Consider the following 17,335-nt stretch of genomic DNA (forward strand, 5'->3'; position numbering starts at 1 on the left):
GGCTGCCCTTTATAGGGTCTATGGACGCTATAGAGGGCAGGCAAATCCATGGACCCTATAGAGGGCTGCCAAATCCATGAACACTATAGAGGGAAGCCGAATCTATGGACCCTATAAAGGGAAGCTCAATTCAAGGACCCTATATAGGGTAGCTATATCCATGGACCATATATAGGGTAGCTATATCCATGGACCCTATATAGGGTAGCTATATCCATGGACCCTATATAGGGTAGTTATATCCATGGACCCGAAATAGAGTAGATATATCCATGGACCCTATATAGGGTAGCTATATCCATGGACCTTATGAATGACTGCTGATTCTATGGATCCTACAGAGGACAGCAAAATCCATGGATCTATTATTTGGGGAGCTGAATTCTTGGACCAGTTCAAGCTATGGACCCTATAGAGAGCAGCTGAATTCATTGACCCTATGGATAACCACTGATTCCATGGACCCTACAAAGGGCAACTAATGATACCAACCCTACAGAGGGCACCTGTGTAAATGGACTATTGTAAGAACTCTACTGAGGCCAGCTGAATCCAGAGAGCCTATAGAGGGCAAGAAACGTACAGACATCCATGGAACCTACAGAGGGCACCTCCCGGGTTGGCAGAGCAGAGCATGGTACTCACTCTGTTCCTTCCCTGAAAGGCCTTGCACGCGGCTTGTGCTGGATCGGCGGGAAGCTCTGGGGTGCATGGCTCTATGCAGGGTTCGGCTCACTGTGCGGGGCAGACGGCGGATGCTAATGCGCTGGGATGAGCACTGGGCTCTCGTGTGCACTGTGGCTCTGCGGCGGAGGTGGCTGTTGGGTCTGACAGCAGACTAGGATGCCAGTAATGGGGGAGGGGTAGCAAGAGGTCTGTCCTCGGCAGCACACTCACCGCTGTTCTATAACATGGGAGTTGGAGGCTGCCCTGAGCCCACCCCCAATAGACCTCCCGAAAAGTGTCAGCTCCGTGGGCACTGACCCTGGACGCAGTATAAGCACCAGATGGGTGGGTGGTTGGGGGGGTCAGGTTTACATGAGGCTGGGGCGCCAGGCCCGATCCCAAAGCACTTGCAGCAGGTTGCCCCACCGCCTACCCGCGACAATGATTGTGATCGTACACATGAACGCAGTATCTGCTGAGAGCTTCACAACCAGGGTTTCAAGACCAAGTAGCTACACAAAAGCCTTGTATCACTATATTGAATGTCAAGAATTGGCTCCCAAAAAATAAAAAAAAACAGTAGAGCCCTTTCTGCACAAGAGAATAGGGGGTATTGTAAGATTTTGAGAAAGGGGAGTCATATTATGGGCTGACTTTTATATTTGGGCTAGTTATAATATTGTAAAGACATTCTAAGGCTGGCCATGCACATTATATACCATACAAGCTATCTCTGTCACACATGCATACATTGTTGTTAGATCTTTTTGATGGTGCCTCATCTCCTGAGAATAAAGAAAATAGGCATGTTGATATCCTTCTCTCCCCTAACAGTTGCTGGCACGGTAGAGTCATTCAGTCGTGACTAAATCATCTATGGCCAGCTGTTCTTTCAGCTGGCCATATTTGCTTCCCCAAAAAATATATGTAGAAGACCTTTTCTTCTACTTATGGTCAAAGTGAAGTCCAAAATGGTTTGCCTCAGTCTGATAAATTGCCACCAAATGGGGGAGGGGGTTAGGTTTACGTGAGGCTAGGGCTCCAGGCGTGATCCCAAAGCATTTGCAGCAGGTTAAACCTCCCCGCCTGCTCGAGACCATTATCGTTATCATACCCATGTATATATTACAGGGGCTCTGGAGCTACGCACAGAGGATCGGCTCCGACCAGGCTCCCACTCCGAACTCTGACAGGAACAACCTGTGCAGACAGAACAAGCAGAGTAGGAGCAGGGAGCACACCAGTGGCAGGGGAAGACTGGGCATGTGCTGCGATGCGGTGAGGAAAAGCAGCACATGCGTAGTTACACTGCTGGCATGGACGAAGCATGGCTCAGGGGGTGTGGCTTCAGATTATAGAAAATACAGGCAGATCTGCTTAATAACATATATTAGGAAGTAAACTTTTTCCCTGCCTCCCACATAGTAGTAGCAAATACATGGAGAGTGGCCAACCCCTTTAAATGACCATAATAGCCACACCTGGGGAAAGAAGGTGTGGCAAGCACCAAAAACAACACAGACGTCATTTGATCCAAATGGAAAACATGTCAGATCAAACCATGTGTTGCCAGTCACACCAATCTCCTCCCACCTGTTGCAGGAACGTCTATGACAGTATCCCCCCTTCTACGGGTGACTTCCGGGCACCCAGGACCAACCTTATCCGGATGAGACCAAACAACTGGCATTTATGTCAGATGCCGGTACCCACATCCTCTCCTCTGGTCCATAACCCTTCCAGTGAACAAGATACTGAAGAGATCTACGGAGAACTCAAGAGTCAATAATCTTGGCGATCTGGAATTCCAAACTGCCGTCCACGATGACAGGAGCAGGTTGCAAGGGGTACGACTACAAAGGTTCAACATATCTCTTCAACAAAGATTTGTGAAACACATTATAAATTTGTGCTATAGGATTAATAATGGCAGTGATCTTATATGGACCAATAAACCTTGGACCCAACTTCTAAGAAAGAACCTACAACTTAATATTTCTTGTGGACAGCCACACAAAATCACCCATACTGAGGTCCAGACCATACATACTTTTCCTGTCAGCCACACGTTTATACTTGTTGACCATATTCATCAAGTTGTTTAGAATTTTCCACCATATAGAAGACAATGATGACAAAAAATGCTCTTCCCCAGGGATACCAGAAGTATCGGAACCACAGAATGTGCCAAATTGCGGGTGAAACCCATATGCCCCAAAAAATGTCGATTTACCAGTGGACTGTCTACGATTGTTTATGGCAAACTCTGCCAAAGACAAAAATGAGGATCATTCCTCCTGGTTCTCAGAGACAAAATATCTTAAGTAAGTCTCCAGACTCTGATTAGTGCGCTCCATCTGTCCATTGGTCTGACGATGAAAAGCAGAAGAAAAAGACAGTTGTACCCTCAGCAGAGTGCAGAACGTCTTCCAGAATCTGGACACTAACTGAGTTCCACGATCTGAGACCACATCAGAGGGAATTCCATGAAGTTTCCCAATGTTGTCAACAAACACTTGCAAAAGTGTTTTAGCATTAGGTAGGCCAGGCAATGCTATAAAGTGCACTATTTCGCTAAAACAATCATTAATCATCAAAACAATTATTACCAGATCAGTAATAAAATCCATAGACAAGTTAGTCCATGGTCTGGACGGTATAGGCAACAGAAGTAGAGATCCAGAAGGTCGAGTATGTGTCACCTTAGCGCGTGCACAGATATTACAGGCCGACACATAGTCCTCAACACACTTACGCAACCCTGGCCACCAGAATCTACGAGAGATCCGGTTGGCAGTGGATCTACTCTCAGGGTGTCCCGTAAGAACTCTATAGGGATGTTCCTTATGACCTTATGATGCAATTCTGATGGAACAAACAATTTCCCAGAGAGACAAAACCCTGGTGCATATCCCTGAGCCTCTAACACCTTCACCTCTAGGTCAGGGCATAGAGCAGATATACGACCCCCTCTGACAGTATCAGACTCGGATTTTCAAAATCACCACCTCCAGAAAAACTACATGACAAGGCATCTGCCTTGACGTTCTTAACCCCAGGACGAAGTGAAAATGAAATTGAAACTCGTGAAAAAAAAAGAACATCTGGCCTGTCTTGGGTTCAAGTCATTTAGCCGACTCCAGGTAAGCCAGATTTTTATGATTGGATGAATCGCCCCTTCCAACCAATGATGCCACTCCTCAAAAACCAACTTAATGTCCAGCAACTCTCTGTTACCCACATTGTAATTTCTGTCTACAGCAGAGAGTTTTTTTGAGAAAAGTGCACATGGGCGCCATTTACCAGGTGACGAGCCCTGTGATAAGACTGCTTCTACCCCCACTTTGGACGCGTCAACTTCCACAATGAAAGGTTGTGATACATCCGGCTGCACCAATATAGGGGCAGAAAAGGCTTGAAACACTGAATCAGACCACACTGAAACCGTCCCTTTCTTAGTCATGTCCGTTAAGGGTTTCACAACTGTTGAATAGTTCGGAATACATTTTCAGCAATAGTTGGTGAACCCCAAAAACCGCATAAGAGCTTTCAGATTTTTGGGTCACTCACAGTCCAATACAGCATTGACTTTTTCTCGATCCATTCGAAAACCTGAAGATGACAGCAGGTAGCCCAAGAATTGTCCCTCATGTACAGTGTGCACACTTCTCTAATTTTGTGTACAATTTATTATCTCTTAGGATCTGTAACACCTGTCTAAAGTGATCCTGAGGAGTCTCCACGTCTGGAGAATAAATTAGTATGTCATCAAAAAACACGACAACAAACCTCCCCACCAGGTGATGAAAAATGTCATTCACAAAATGCTGGAAAACCGCAGGAGCAATGGTCAACCCAAAAGTCATGACAAGGTTCTCAAAGTGACCCTCTGGGGTATTAAAAGCCATCTTCCATTCATCCCCTTTCTTGATCCTGACCAGATTGTATGCCCCCCTAATTGCATGGGTTTGTCCCCAGACATAAACCCGGGAGTATATTCACCCAAAGTGTCAGAGGAAGACGATACGTTATGTGATAGTATGTCCTGAGAGTGGGGGCCCTAGATATCTCTTAGGTGTCTATCAATACATACAGCAAGAGACATAGCGCCTTCCAGAGACTTAGGATTCTCATGAAAGGCCAAAGCGTCCTTCAGCCTCTCTGATAATCCCTGACAAAGCGGACTAAGGTGAGCTGGATCGTTCCACTCAGTATCCGTAGCCCACTTCCTAAACTCAGAGCAATATATCTCAGCAGAACACTCTTCCTGACAAAGGCCACATTGCAGGGAGGTCCAATCTGTCATCATAGATGAGACCCAGAGAGTTGAAAATTAATTTACTGACCAGAGAGACTGCGATCCGGTCGGCAGAGAGAAAGCCCATAACTGAGCGTTCCCTTTAAGCAACTAAATAACCACACCAACTCTCTTAATCTAATCCCCATATGAGTGTGGACATAGCCTAAAATACAATATGCACGCCTCCCTAAACAAAATTAAATTATCACTTTCCCCCAGAGAATCTGTCTGGGAGGGCAACTTTAGGTTCAATACAGGCCTGGTAACCACCAGGACCAGAAGCCTGTGGTCTCTGGATCTGTGAGACGGTCGTTCAGAGGTCCGCTACCTCCTAACACAGCCCTGCAGCTGTCCGGCCAGTGCAGCAATAGGATCTGTACTAAAAAAACAAGCAAAAAAATGACGGTTTTGACGGTTTATAATGTCACGCTCGGGTGTGGGAGGGAACCCCACACCAAACATAGGAGGGAAAGGGGTGAGGGAATAAGGCCTGGAAACTAGGGAAAGGAGATGGACACCTCCTAGTTAAACCCTAATCAAAGTCCGGACTAACTACTTGTATGAACAGACCAAAGAGGAGGGTGAGTTCATACATAGGAATACCTAGTGTCCTAACTCACCCGATAGGACCCTGGTACTAATGTAAGGACTGAGACAACCTGTTCCTTCAAAAAGAAGGATGAACAGTAGTCCCTCTCAGGCCTAAATACAAATTATAGGGAAAATCAACACACAAAATAACCCAAACAAAATACAAAAGAGAAAGAAAACACTTTACTTCAAGTGGCTATGGCAGCACCAGGAACTCGGCTGAGATCCACACACCAGCTATCCATAACTCAAACAGAAACTATAAACCACATAGCAAAGTGGGAGAAACAACAATAAATAGAGAAGGTTAAATGACCATAATAGCCACGCCTGGAAAAATAAGGTGTGGCAAGCACCAGAAATAACAGAGACCTAATTTGGTCCTAACAGAAAACATGTCAGATCAAACCATGTGTTGCTAGTTTCACCGATCTCCTGCCACCTGTCACGGGAACATCTGTGACACTGAGTCGTTCAATAAAGTCAATTTTTTTCTAGTTTTATTCCTTATTTCTCAGTCCACCTCATTGAAGTGGATGCACATGCTTAGTTCCATCCTTTAACTGCCACCAGCCGTGTGTACAGCTATAACAGTTATAGGGAGAGAGCTGCAGCAGAAAGGAATCACCTTCTGAGAAAGTACAATCCCCCTGACAAAGGACATGCTCCATGAGAAACGACCCCCCCCCCCCCCCACCCCCATCCCCATCCCCATCCCCATCCCCATCCCGGGCTACAAGTGTAAAATAAATCAAGAAGAACACCTGAAGCAACCTTAGTTCATTTGTTAGAAAGAGAATGCTATGTACCATATGATGTCTTTTTTTTATTGATCATGGACATAAGAAAATGTATGATTTTATGAAATGTATAATTTAGCTATCTAATTAAAATATCTGCATTTAGAATTAAAGGGACACTGACAGGCCCAATAACCATAATTAGCTGTAGTTATCCATGCACAGGTCTTCTAATGTGCATTAAAAACATATAAGTATCCCCCCTGTCCACATTATGAATACAGTTAACTCACGTTTTATAACCTGAACTAATCGCTGTTCTTTCTGCCCAAGGTGCGGGGTTTCAGCTTCTCTTGCGCCCAGCCAGCATCAGCCCAACCGCCGTTTTTGAAGCGCCGCCCAGCTCATCAATATTCACTTAGCTGGGCGGCTTCTGCAGTCCCGACCCTTCCGAGATCCGGCGCATGCCCAATAGAAAGCTATGGGCATCGGACTCGCTTTCAGCTTCTGCTCATGCGCCCGGCACCCATAGCTTTCTATTGGGCATGCGTCGGATCTCGGAAGGGTCGGGACTGCAGAAGCCACCCAGCTAAGTGAATATTGATGAGCTGGGCGGCGCTTCAAAAACGGCTGTTGGGCTGATGCTGGCTGGGCGCAAGTGGAGCTGAAACCCCGCCCCTTGGGCAGAAAGAACAGCGATTAGTTCAGGTTATAAAACGTGAGTTAACTGTATTCATAATGTGGACAGGGAGGATACTTATATGTTTTTAATGCACATTAGAAGACCTGTGCATGGATATGTACAGCTAATTATGGTTATTGGGCCTGTCAGTGTCCCTTTAAGATATGTAAATTACCTTGTCTTAATTTATACTACTGCTAAGAGACTCAGTGCTGGGGATAAATAATATCACAAATTTAGATTTGGTTTGATTATTACGTGAAGTGTAACTGTAATATTGGATATAGGTCCTGTATAGGTTAGAGGAACAGTTTTTCCTTAGCCTGTATGCTGCTAATGTCTCAATGTTTCAGTGTATCCAGTATTTCTACAATGCATGCTCCTAGCCCTGTCCCTGTGTTTTTATGGTGGTATTGCAATTCCCCATGTGAAAGTGGTATATGCCTACATTGTCAGCACTGATTTGAAAGCAAGAAAATGAGGAGGGCCACATCCCCAACTGATAATACCCAGCTTGATTCAAATTATTCATTGATTTTTGTAAGAGGAATAACCAATCGATGGGAAAAGGAAAAATGATTCAAATACTGTAGAAAAAGTAAAAATCCACCAATATATTTGAAGATAGCTTACTTTAAATAAGTAATTGCAAATAACCAAGATATCTTACCTCATTAATGTATGAATATAAATGATATGGGTAATATTGAATAATGCTGATCCTTTGATAATTTTATTTTTTTACATATGATTTATGATGATACACATAAATATGTACATAACTACATGGGAATAATACATAAGTATTACGGTTTTTGCACGGCACATGAATACCATCAATAACAAAATAATGAATTACCTTTATATTCAATAGCAAATCCAGACATGCCAACGGATGCATCACTGCGAAATGCCAAAAACAGGCTGTTACCACTGCTTTCTAATCTTTCTGGTGCATGGGAACCTTGAAAACTTCCAATTATGGGACTGTTGGAGTTATCACCTTCATATATATGCAGGAAATCATAACTGGGTTCCATGTTAAAACTGAAACAGAGAAATAATATTCATCACTGAACTGAAGTCATGCTACATTTACAATATCACTATATATTTTGCATATTCTTTGAACTGGTCACTTGCCTATCAATAGTTGTATCTACTATTTATTTACAAATACTGTATCTCCCTTTTTTTAGATTTTGAAAGTTGAATATATAGAAAACTATATGGATCGAATGAATGAAAAACATTTTTTACTGCAGTTGTTCACCTCACCATGTTCTGTGGCCCTTGACTCCATCAAACTCAATTTTTTTCATATTGCGTATATTCTAATTGTTTTTGTCAAAATAAATACACAGATCATGGACATGGATTATGAATCATGGAAAAAACATACAGAGATAAATATTCTGTATGCAAGCACACAACACAAACATTTTGAAGATAGAAACATATGAAGAAACAGAAGTGGTACACACAGGACATAAATAAACCAAAGTACTTTGTTTCCATTTTGAAAATGGGTCAAGAGAGTCCATATTCAAGATAAAAAACATGGGGATGATGCTTATGAGGTAAGCGACTATACAAGAATATCTGTTTAAAAAACATATAGGGGAATTTATCATTAGGAGAATATTTGAAGTCAGTTTTGCTTCAGTCTGTGTTGGAGTACTTTGTGTCACATTTATCAAATATTGCATGTTATTTGATACATTTGGCTTGTCCTTAAGCCTAACACTTTTGTCTAGAGAAGCTACTCCAATTTTTCCTACTCCACTCTGCTCCTGGAGTGAGATTGTGATTTATTTGCGAAACTCATTAACATAGCTCACCACGTCCACTTTTCCATCCATATTGCAAAACTGTGTGAGTGGTGTACACATGCAAAAAGTCCCAAAAATTGCACAAGTGAGTGCAAAAAGTCTCCAATATTTGAGCAATCGCATAAATTATGCGCAAGCGAGTGCAAAAAAAGTCAATCAGATATTGGAGAATTACTTCGGCATTTTGTTTCAGCTCAACACAACGACTGGGTACAATTGTTACCTTGAGCAGAGTTCTCCTACAATAACCATACTAATAAGTCTACCAGGTCATGTCCTTTCTTAGTCGTTTTTGGACAGCATCCTCATACTCCTTTCTCTGTTCCTATATCTTCTGGGGTACCAGTGGCAAATTCCTCTTTTAGGGATTTTTCTGAAGATCTGGCAGGATACGAAGATTTGCATTGATAAAGTAGTGACCCGTATGAAGACGAATGCGGACAGGAAAAGAAGAAAACCACCTTAGTTCTCGCTGGGAGATAAGGTATGGCTCTCCTCTAGAAACATCCCCTAGGTTCCTGGGAACCTTCGTAATTGTGAAGAATGTCAATGAAGTGACATAAGTTACGGCCACCTCTCTTTCTTCTTGTCCCCAATGCCTTCCATGTATCCTTTGCCTAAATCGGTAGTCCTTAACCGCTTCTCTACAGCTCCGTCTATGACGATTCCGGTGTCTAAAGGCTCGGAAGAGACATTTGAGGTCAAGGACATCTTGGACTTCAGGAAACATAGTAAGAAAACCTACTACCTGTTGCATAGGAAGGTTTTTGGTCCGGAAGAGAGGTCTTGGGAGCCAGAGAGTATATTTATGCTCCAGACCTGATAAAAAGGTTCTTGTCCCGTCGTGGACTCAAGAAAAGGGGGCACAAAGGGGGGGTACTGTAAGAGCGGCTACTATATGCCAATGTTCCCACGCTTATCGCCATGTTCCCAGGCGCCGCGCTCAGCGGTGACCTGTGGTTGGTGCTTCCATTTCACCTCTCCGGTCCTGGGCTCTGTTTCTGTAGGTGGTATTGCTTTTGAGGATTACGCTCCGCAGCGTCCACTCATCCCTGGACATAGCATGAGTTTGGCTGATTTGCTTTACACTTCTCTAAGGGCAGAGCGCATCACTCCCTGGGCTGTGTGAATTAGGTAAGGTGACCTCACTGACTAACCCTGGCTCTCCTGCAGGTATTTAGTGGCTTAGCCCTCTTCCCAGATGCCTCAGTGTCAAGGTCATTGAGTTTGCTGGTTCCTGATAATCTTATGTGCTCCTTCCTGGACTCTGCTTCATTCCTGGACTCTGCTTATCGTCTGATCCCTGCCTGCTTGCCTTGTCTCTCCTGTTGCCGACCCGGATAGTCTGACCAATACCTGTGTCACCTGCTCTGACCTTTTGGATGTCTGACTACGCCTCTTCCTCATCCTTTGTTACTGCACTGTTGCTCCTGGTAATGACCCCGCCTGCATGACTATGGGTGTACTTCTGGTACCTACCCAGGAATCTCTTGGTCCACCTGGACCAGCTGCCACTAACTCAGGGATTGCTCTGGAGTGGCCCCTGGCAACTACCCTAACGGCTCAAGTCTGTCCTCACCATCTGAGGCTCTAGTAATAACCAGGTAGTTGCTTAGACGCACCCCTCCTGAGTGTAGCCAGTCAGTGGCACAGTGGGTTCACACCTGCTGATTCGTGACACATCCTGATTTATAACAGTGATATCTTCCCATGTACTGAATTACTGTCATTTTTGTATTGTTTGAAAGCTTGGAATGTCGGCTTTCAAACAATACAAAGCCTATATCTGGTACCAAACCAGAGATATGAGCAGTTAAATCAGCCCCCCCCTTCAGTGTACAGTAGAGGAGGAGAGAGAGAGCAGTGGCATTGTAAGGACCCACATAATACATATTATTTTATTTTTGCCACACAGTGAACGCCGTAAAAAATAAAATAAAAATAATGCAAAAATTGCAGTTTTTTTTTTCATTCCCCTAAATATTAAATAATAAATGTTATTTAATACTATATATATATATGTATATATATATATATATATATATATATATATATATATATGTACCCCATAATGGCTCCTAAAAAACCTACATCTAATGCTGCAAAATTAAAATTTAGAAGAAAAAATTTAAAAGTTATGACAAGAGATGAGCAAATTTCATATTTTGAAATAACAGAAACGTAACAAATCCGTTTTGCAGCCCATAGACTTCTATTATGACGACATAAATAACGGAATGCCTCTGAAGGCATTCCATTATGCATTCCATCATAGAATTGCGTTATGGTCCATGGTAGCGGAATCAATAACGCAATTCACCACCAAACGAAGTGTGAACGAATTTCTAAATATGAAATTTGCTAATCTCTAGTTATGACTGCTAGAACACAAAGGGGGAAAATATTTATTGGTCCTTAAGGCTAAAATAATGATGTCACTAAGGGGTTAAAAATGCAATTGTGCGTCAAGAAGATTTACTGCAGACACACAATAAAAATCTATTATAAAAAAAGTGACACGAAGCATCAACCGAAACCCTGGTCGGGTTTGAACACAATGCTTTGCAGTGTTGTTTAAGGGCTTTTAAAGCTTCTAAGCTTGTAAATATAATAAATTGTATTTATTTCACCTATTGTGACTATTAAATAGACAGGCGCTGTGGAGTTCACTGACAAAGGAGCGGGCACTGTGGAGTTCACTGTTAAAGGGGCGGGCACCGTGGAGGTCACTGGTAAAGGGGCGGTCACTGTTAAAGGGGCGGCCACTGTGAAAATATCTTTTAAAGGGGCAGTCACTGTTAAAGGGGTGGCTACTGTGAAAGTAACTGTTAAAAGGGCGGTCACTATTTAAGGGGCGGCCACTGTGAAAGTCACTGTTAAAGAGGCAATCTCTGTTAAAGAGGCGGCCACTGTAAAAGTCACCGTTAAAGGGGCAGTCACTGTTAAAGGGTTGGCCACTGTAAAGGTCACTGTTAAAGGGGCGGTCACTGTTAAAGAGACGGCCACTATGAAAGTCACTGCTAGATCACAGTTAAAGGGGCGGCCACTGTGAAAGTCACTGTTAAAGGAGTGGTCACCGTTAGAGGGGCGGCTCCTGTGAAAGTCAATGCTAAAGGGGCAGTCACCATTAAAGGGGCAGCCACTGTGAAAGTCACTGTTAAAGGGGTGGCCACTGTGAAAGTCACTGTTAAAGGGGCGTGACCATTAAAGAGGTGGCCATTGTGAAAGTCACTGTTATTTAATATAAAATTGCAATAAATAAATCAGCTGGTTGAAAATAAAAAGAAAAGCCTGATTGCAATATTACAATGACAAAGAAAATGAGAAAATGAGTGGTTATGACATGGGCTCAGAAATAAATTTCTGATGAGCAGAGAAATGTTTGATCAGGAAGACAGAAATTTACTAACGGAAATAAGAAAGGTATTAGCCTTATACTTTGTAATATAAATCATCTAGTGAAGCATGCAAATAGATGGTATCACACAGAAGGTGCTGATAAGCGTTACATATTAAAGACACAACAGGTCTTCTGGCTCTTTTATAGATGAATATTTCCTTAATTCTAATAAAATCAATCTGTAGACTACAAGCCTCCTCATTATTGCTTGTGGAAGTGAGATTAAATTGGGTATACACATGCAGAACCAGCAAATGAATACATAAGAAGATCGTTTTTAATGCTTGTTTTCATCTTCAATGGTAAGTGCTAAAATGCTGATATTCCCAGAGAATTGTGGTGTTTGGATGTGTTCATATCTGTCAAGGGTTCAAGGCCTCTAAAGCAGATTCCTTACTGAACAATGGAGAGAAAATGGACTCCTAAATGAAAACTACATGGTCCATGTTCAGGTTTAGTTGTGTCCTGAATTTGACACTTCCATTATTGTCATTGTTTTGCTCCTTTAATGGAGAGGAAAAACAAAAACAATAATGCTGGTGTGAACTTAGTCTTATACGTCTTTACCATCCTCCAATTATAGATACGAACCTGACCTTTATCCTGGCAACATCACATTCCGCATACTAATAAGACAAAAAAAATCTCCTTTTTTAGATCCAGACTAGTTTCATTAGTTTATGCCACATGTAGTATTTATGTGACAGGTTTTCAGCAGTGGAACAAGATGTAAAAAATACAGTAGCAGCAAAGTGGACAACGTTTTAACCCCTTCCAGACACAGTGATTTTCTGGTCTTGCATTTTCACTTTCCTTAATAATATATTTTCTTTTTTTTTTCCATTCGCATAGCTATAGGAGGGCCCTTTTTTGTGGGGCAAGTTTTACTTTCTAATTAGCATTTAGCATTGCATATGATGTAGTGGGAAGCTGGAAAAAGTGTTTGCAGTAGTTGTCAGAAAAACATGTACTCTTCAAACAGCTGATCTTCCGAGGTGCCATTAGCCAGAAACCTCCAATCTAGTAGTGATGGCCGGCACCATATTCTTTGCATTGTGCAGAGCTTTGACCCATGACACATCCATCAGGTTGGACAGGACAGCCAATTGAGACATTTCAGTACATGGACATAGCCCCTACTCTATAAATAAACCTGATCTGGCCACCATTTTACATTCTATTTTTTGCAGACTGTTAGAGACACCAAACACTAGCTAATAGGGCCACAAAAGTCCTTTTTAGGACTGGTATAGGTGTGCTATCGATAGGTGGGACAAACTGAGGGGTGTAATATACTTATAATATACTTTATAACATAGAAAGTATATTATAGTGCATTTGTATTGTGCTGCATTTGTGTCCGGTTCTGCTGAGATACCGCATCTATACAGAGGGACAAACGCCATTGGAAAAACTAATTTCAACTGGAGTGATATACCAGTTGCCCCAAAAAAAATCTGATTGAGGCAGGGGTGTGATATACCTATAATATAATTTCTATATAGTGCATTTGTATTGTGCAACATTTGTGTGCGGTTCTGCTGAGATACCGCAGCTATACAGAGAGACAAACGTCATTGGAACAACTAATTGCAACTGGTGTGATATACCAGTTGCCCCCCAAAAAAATCAGATTGAGGCAGGGGTGTGATATACCTATAAAATAATTTCTTTATAGTGCATTTGTATTGTGCAGCATTTGTTTGTGGTTTTGCTGAAATACATCAGCTATACAGAGGGACAAACGTCATTGGAACAACTAATTGCAACTGGTGTGATATAACAGTTGCCACCCAAAAAATCTGATTGAGGCAAGGGTGTGATATACCTATAATATTATTTCTATATGGTGCATTTGTATTGTGCAGCATTTGTGTGCGATTCTGCTTAGATACTGGTCTGAAGTAAAATTGTTATCCAATGACTGTCTAATATACCCCTAGCCACATAATTACTTGATGTTTTCTATCTGGTAAATGCCTAATGTTTGGGGCCTGTACTTCACTCGCCTGCAGTAAAATTGTTATACAATGACCGTCTAATATACCTACAGCCACATAATCAATTGATGTTTTCTGTTCAGTGAATGCCTAATGTTTGAGGCCTGTAGTCCACTGGCCTGCAGTATAATTGATATCCATTGACCATCTAATATACCTCTAGCCACATAATCACTTTTTTTTACTGGGCAACGGTAAAATTGTTATACGGTGACCGCGTAATTTACCTCTATCCACATTATCAATTGTTCTTTTCTGCATGGTGAATGAATAATTTTTGGGGCCTGTAGTCCACTGGCCTGCAGTAAAATTGATATCCATTGACCATCTGATATTCCTTTCGGCCACATAATCACTTGATTTTTTTCTGTTTGGTGAAGGCCTAATGTTTCGGGCCTGTACTCCAGTGGCCTACAATCAATTTTTATTCATTGATCACATAATGTACCTCGAGCCACATCATCACAATTTCTTTTATGTCAGGTGAATGCCTAATTTTTAAGGACCGTACTCCCGTGGCCTAAAATACATTTTTTCTAGGCGCCAGCAGGACACATTTCTGAGAATATCCCTTTAAGACGCATACAAATGGCCCCTGATTTAAATACATATTTTCAGGGGAAGTTTTGCCATTGATCCCCCTCTGGTATGTCACTGTCAATGTTGTGGGACGATTTGTGCAGTATTTGGGGGCTGCAAATATGACCTGAAGGTTTGTCAGGTTCACCTGCTATTAAAGTGAATGGGGCCAACCGCAAACCTGCGAATTGTCCCCGACGATGTTCGTTCATCACTATCAGACAGTGATTTTCATTAGTGATTGTGAACCAAAACCAGGCCTGGGTCTAAATCAGAATAGGGGCAGAGCTTTCCCTTATACCTTTATCTGTGTAGGCTCCAATCCTAGTTTTGGCTCACAATCACTGATGGTAATCACTGACCAATACACTGACTTCTGAAAACGGCTTAATATATTTATGCAACATTAGAATATTTGTCTAGCTTTGTATGGAAAAGTTTATACATATTTGCATATTTATTTAGCAGAACAGTAAGAGAAAGATGCATTTGGTTTCAATGTGATTTTTCTCTTAAAAAGTTGTAGAGCAGTCATTCCAAAGTCCTAATTTCCCTTAGTTAAATTTTTTTGGGCTTAAAGTAAATGCTCAACCTAATCACTCCCAGAAAAAAAAATACATTTCTTGCCAACCCTGTGCTGGTATCCAACTATTCATAAAACTTTAACAACTTATATATTGATTTATCTAGGTGTTTTCAACCTCTATTAATTTTGGCAGTCGGATCATGTGACCCCCGATGAGACTCATTGGTTCCTATTGCATCTGTCTTGTGGACAGAATGTCAGTTATAATATTTGTTCCATTGAGGCTCACATTGAGGCTCTTATAGCAACCGAACAGTGTCATTAGAGGACACATGGTCTAATTATAACGGAGGCTGAAAAGGCATTAAATGGATAAGTTAAATGGATATGTAAGTTTGGCAAACAAATAAATATTTATACAAGCACACTAATTAGGGGGATAAAAAAAATCTAAAATTCTTGGAGTGCCTCCACACAGAATGTAATTTGAATTGGAAAATCCATAAAAAATCTAAAAATTTTTTTAGATGAGTTATATTTAGCTTTTTCAAGGCTTTTGCTACAAATTTGACATGGATTTAACTTGTGTATAGGACAAAATCTCCAGTGGAAATCAGCAGTATAAATAATTTACACTATGAATTAATTTTGCAACTTATGGATGACATTTCTTAAAATGTAAACCACTTTGCTGGTATGGGCAAGCGCTGCAGATTTCTCACACACAAATCCACATTGTTTCAGTTCCTTGTGGATATACCCTAAGACATAGCATTTATCCCTTAAAAGGGTTGTCCAGGTTCAGAGCTGAACCCGGATATATCCCCATTTTCACTCAGACAGCCCCCTCCCTGACTTCATGCTCCTATGCTCTCCTTTGCCCTGTGCTGAATTACGCAGGGCAAAGGCATTTTCTAGAGTTCCGGTCACGAACCTGCCTCTACATGGGGCGCCCAGCAGTGAGCCCGTTGACGTAACCAGCACTAATGGGCGGGCTTTAGCCCTGCCCTAGCTTGTAAAACGGCTAGGGCAGCACTAAAGCCTGCCAATCAGACCCAGTGACATCAATGAACATACTGCTGAGTGTAAGCCTCCGCCCGGCAGTGTGTAATTGTAAATAAAAGATCCCTTGCCCTGCCGATCCAGTGAAGAGCAAGAGAGAGCATCAGAGCATGAAATTATACAATGCTAACATCAGGGGGCTGCCTGGGTGAAATTATGGGTATGTCTGGGTTCAGTTCTGAACCTGGACAACCCCTTTAAAGGCCAATTGTGAGCTCAATCATCAGACATTTACTTATTTATTTACTTATTTATTTTTGTCCCAGTATCTTGCTTTGCATAACTTTTTAATTTTTGTGCTAACATAGCAGAATGTGGTCTCGATTTTGTAGGACATATTGTAATTTTGTTTTTATTACCTGCTTACTAAAACATATTCAAGTTATAGCTATATAATGGGCATGGAAATAAAGTCTAGAATTTTAGCTTTCATTTGAGGGTATCCACATTAAAATTGGATGAAGGGTTTAGGTGTTTCAGCTACTTTACATGTGGCACCCCTGTATTTAAAGGGACAAAAACTAATTGAATAATTGACTCAAAGGCTGTTTCATGGGCAGGTGTGGGCAATTCCTTCATTATTTAATTCTCAATTAAGCACATAAAAGGCCTGGAGTTGATTTGAGGTGTGGTGCTTGCATTTTGAAGATTTTGCTTACAAGTAAACAAGTGTTTAAAGGAGCTCTCTCAATGTAGGTGAAACAAGCCATCCTTCATCTGTGAAAACAGAAAAAACCCATCCGAGAAATTTCTACACTTTTGGGAGTCTACAATTTGGTACATCCTGAGAAAGAAAGAAAGCACTGGTGACCTCAACAATGCAAAACGACCTGGACACCCATGGAAGACAACAGTGGTGGATGATCGTAGTATAATTAACATGGTGATGAGAAACCCATTCACAACAGCCAACCAAGTGAACAACACTCTCCAGGATATAGGTGTATCAATATCCAA

At 41.8% G+C, this 17,335-nt stretch overlaps 1 protein-coding gene across 1 annotated transcript in view; it reads right to left on the minus strand.

Annotated features, from left to right (window-relative positions):
- Nucleotides 1–17,335, minus strand: part of CSMD1 (CUB and Sushi multiple domains 1) — a 2,061,198-nt gene that overhangs the window by 504,017 nt on the left and 1,539,846 nt on the right. The window contains exon 29 of the mRNA XM_044291097.1: nucleotides 7,839–8,026. Within this exon, the coding sequence (XP_044147032.1) occupies nucleotides 7,839–8,026 (188 nt within the window). The remainder of the gene's footprint in view (nucleotides 1–7,838; nucleotides 8,027–17,335) is intronic.

The sequence above is a fragment of the Bufo gargarizans genome, chromosome 4 (assembly GCF_014858855.1).
Source record: "Bufo gargarizans isolate SCDJY-AF-19 chromosome 4, ASM1485885v1, whole genome shotgun sequence".
In the NCBI taxonomy this organism is placed as follows: domain Eukaryota; kingdom Metazoa; phylum Chordata; class Amphibia; order Anura; family Bufonidae; genus Bufo; species Bufo gargarizans.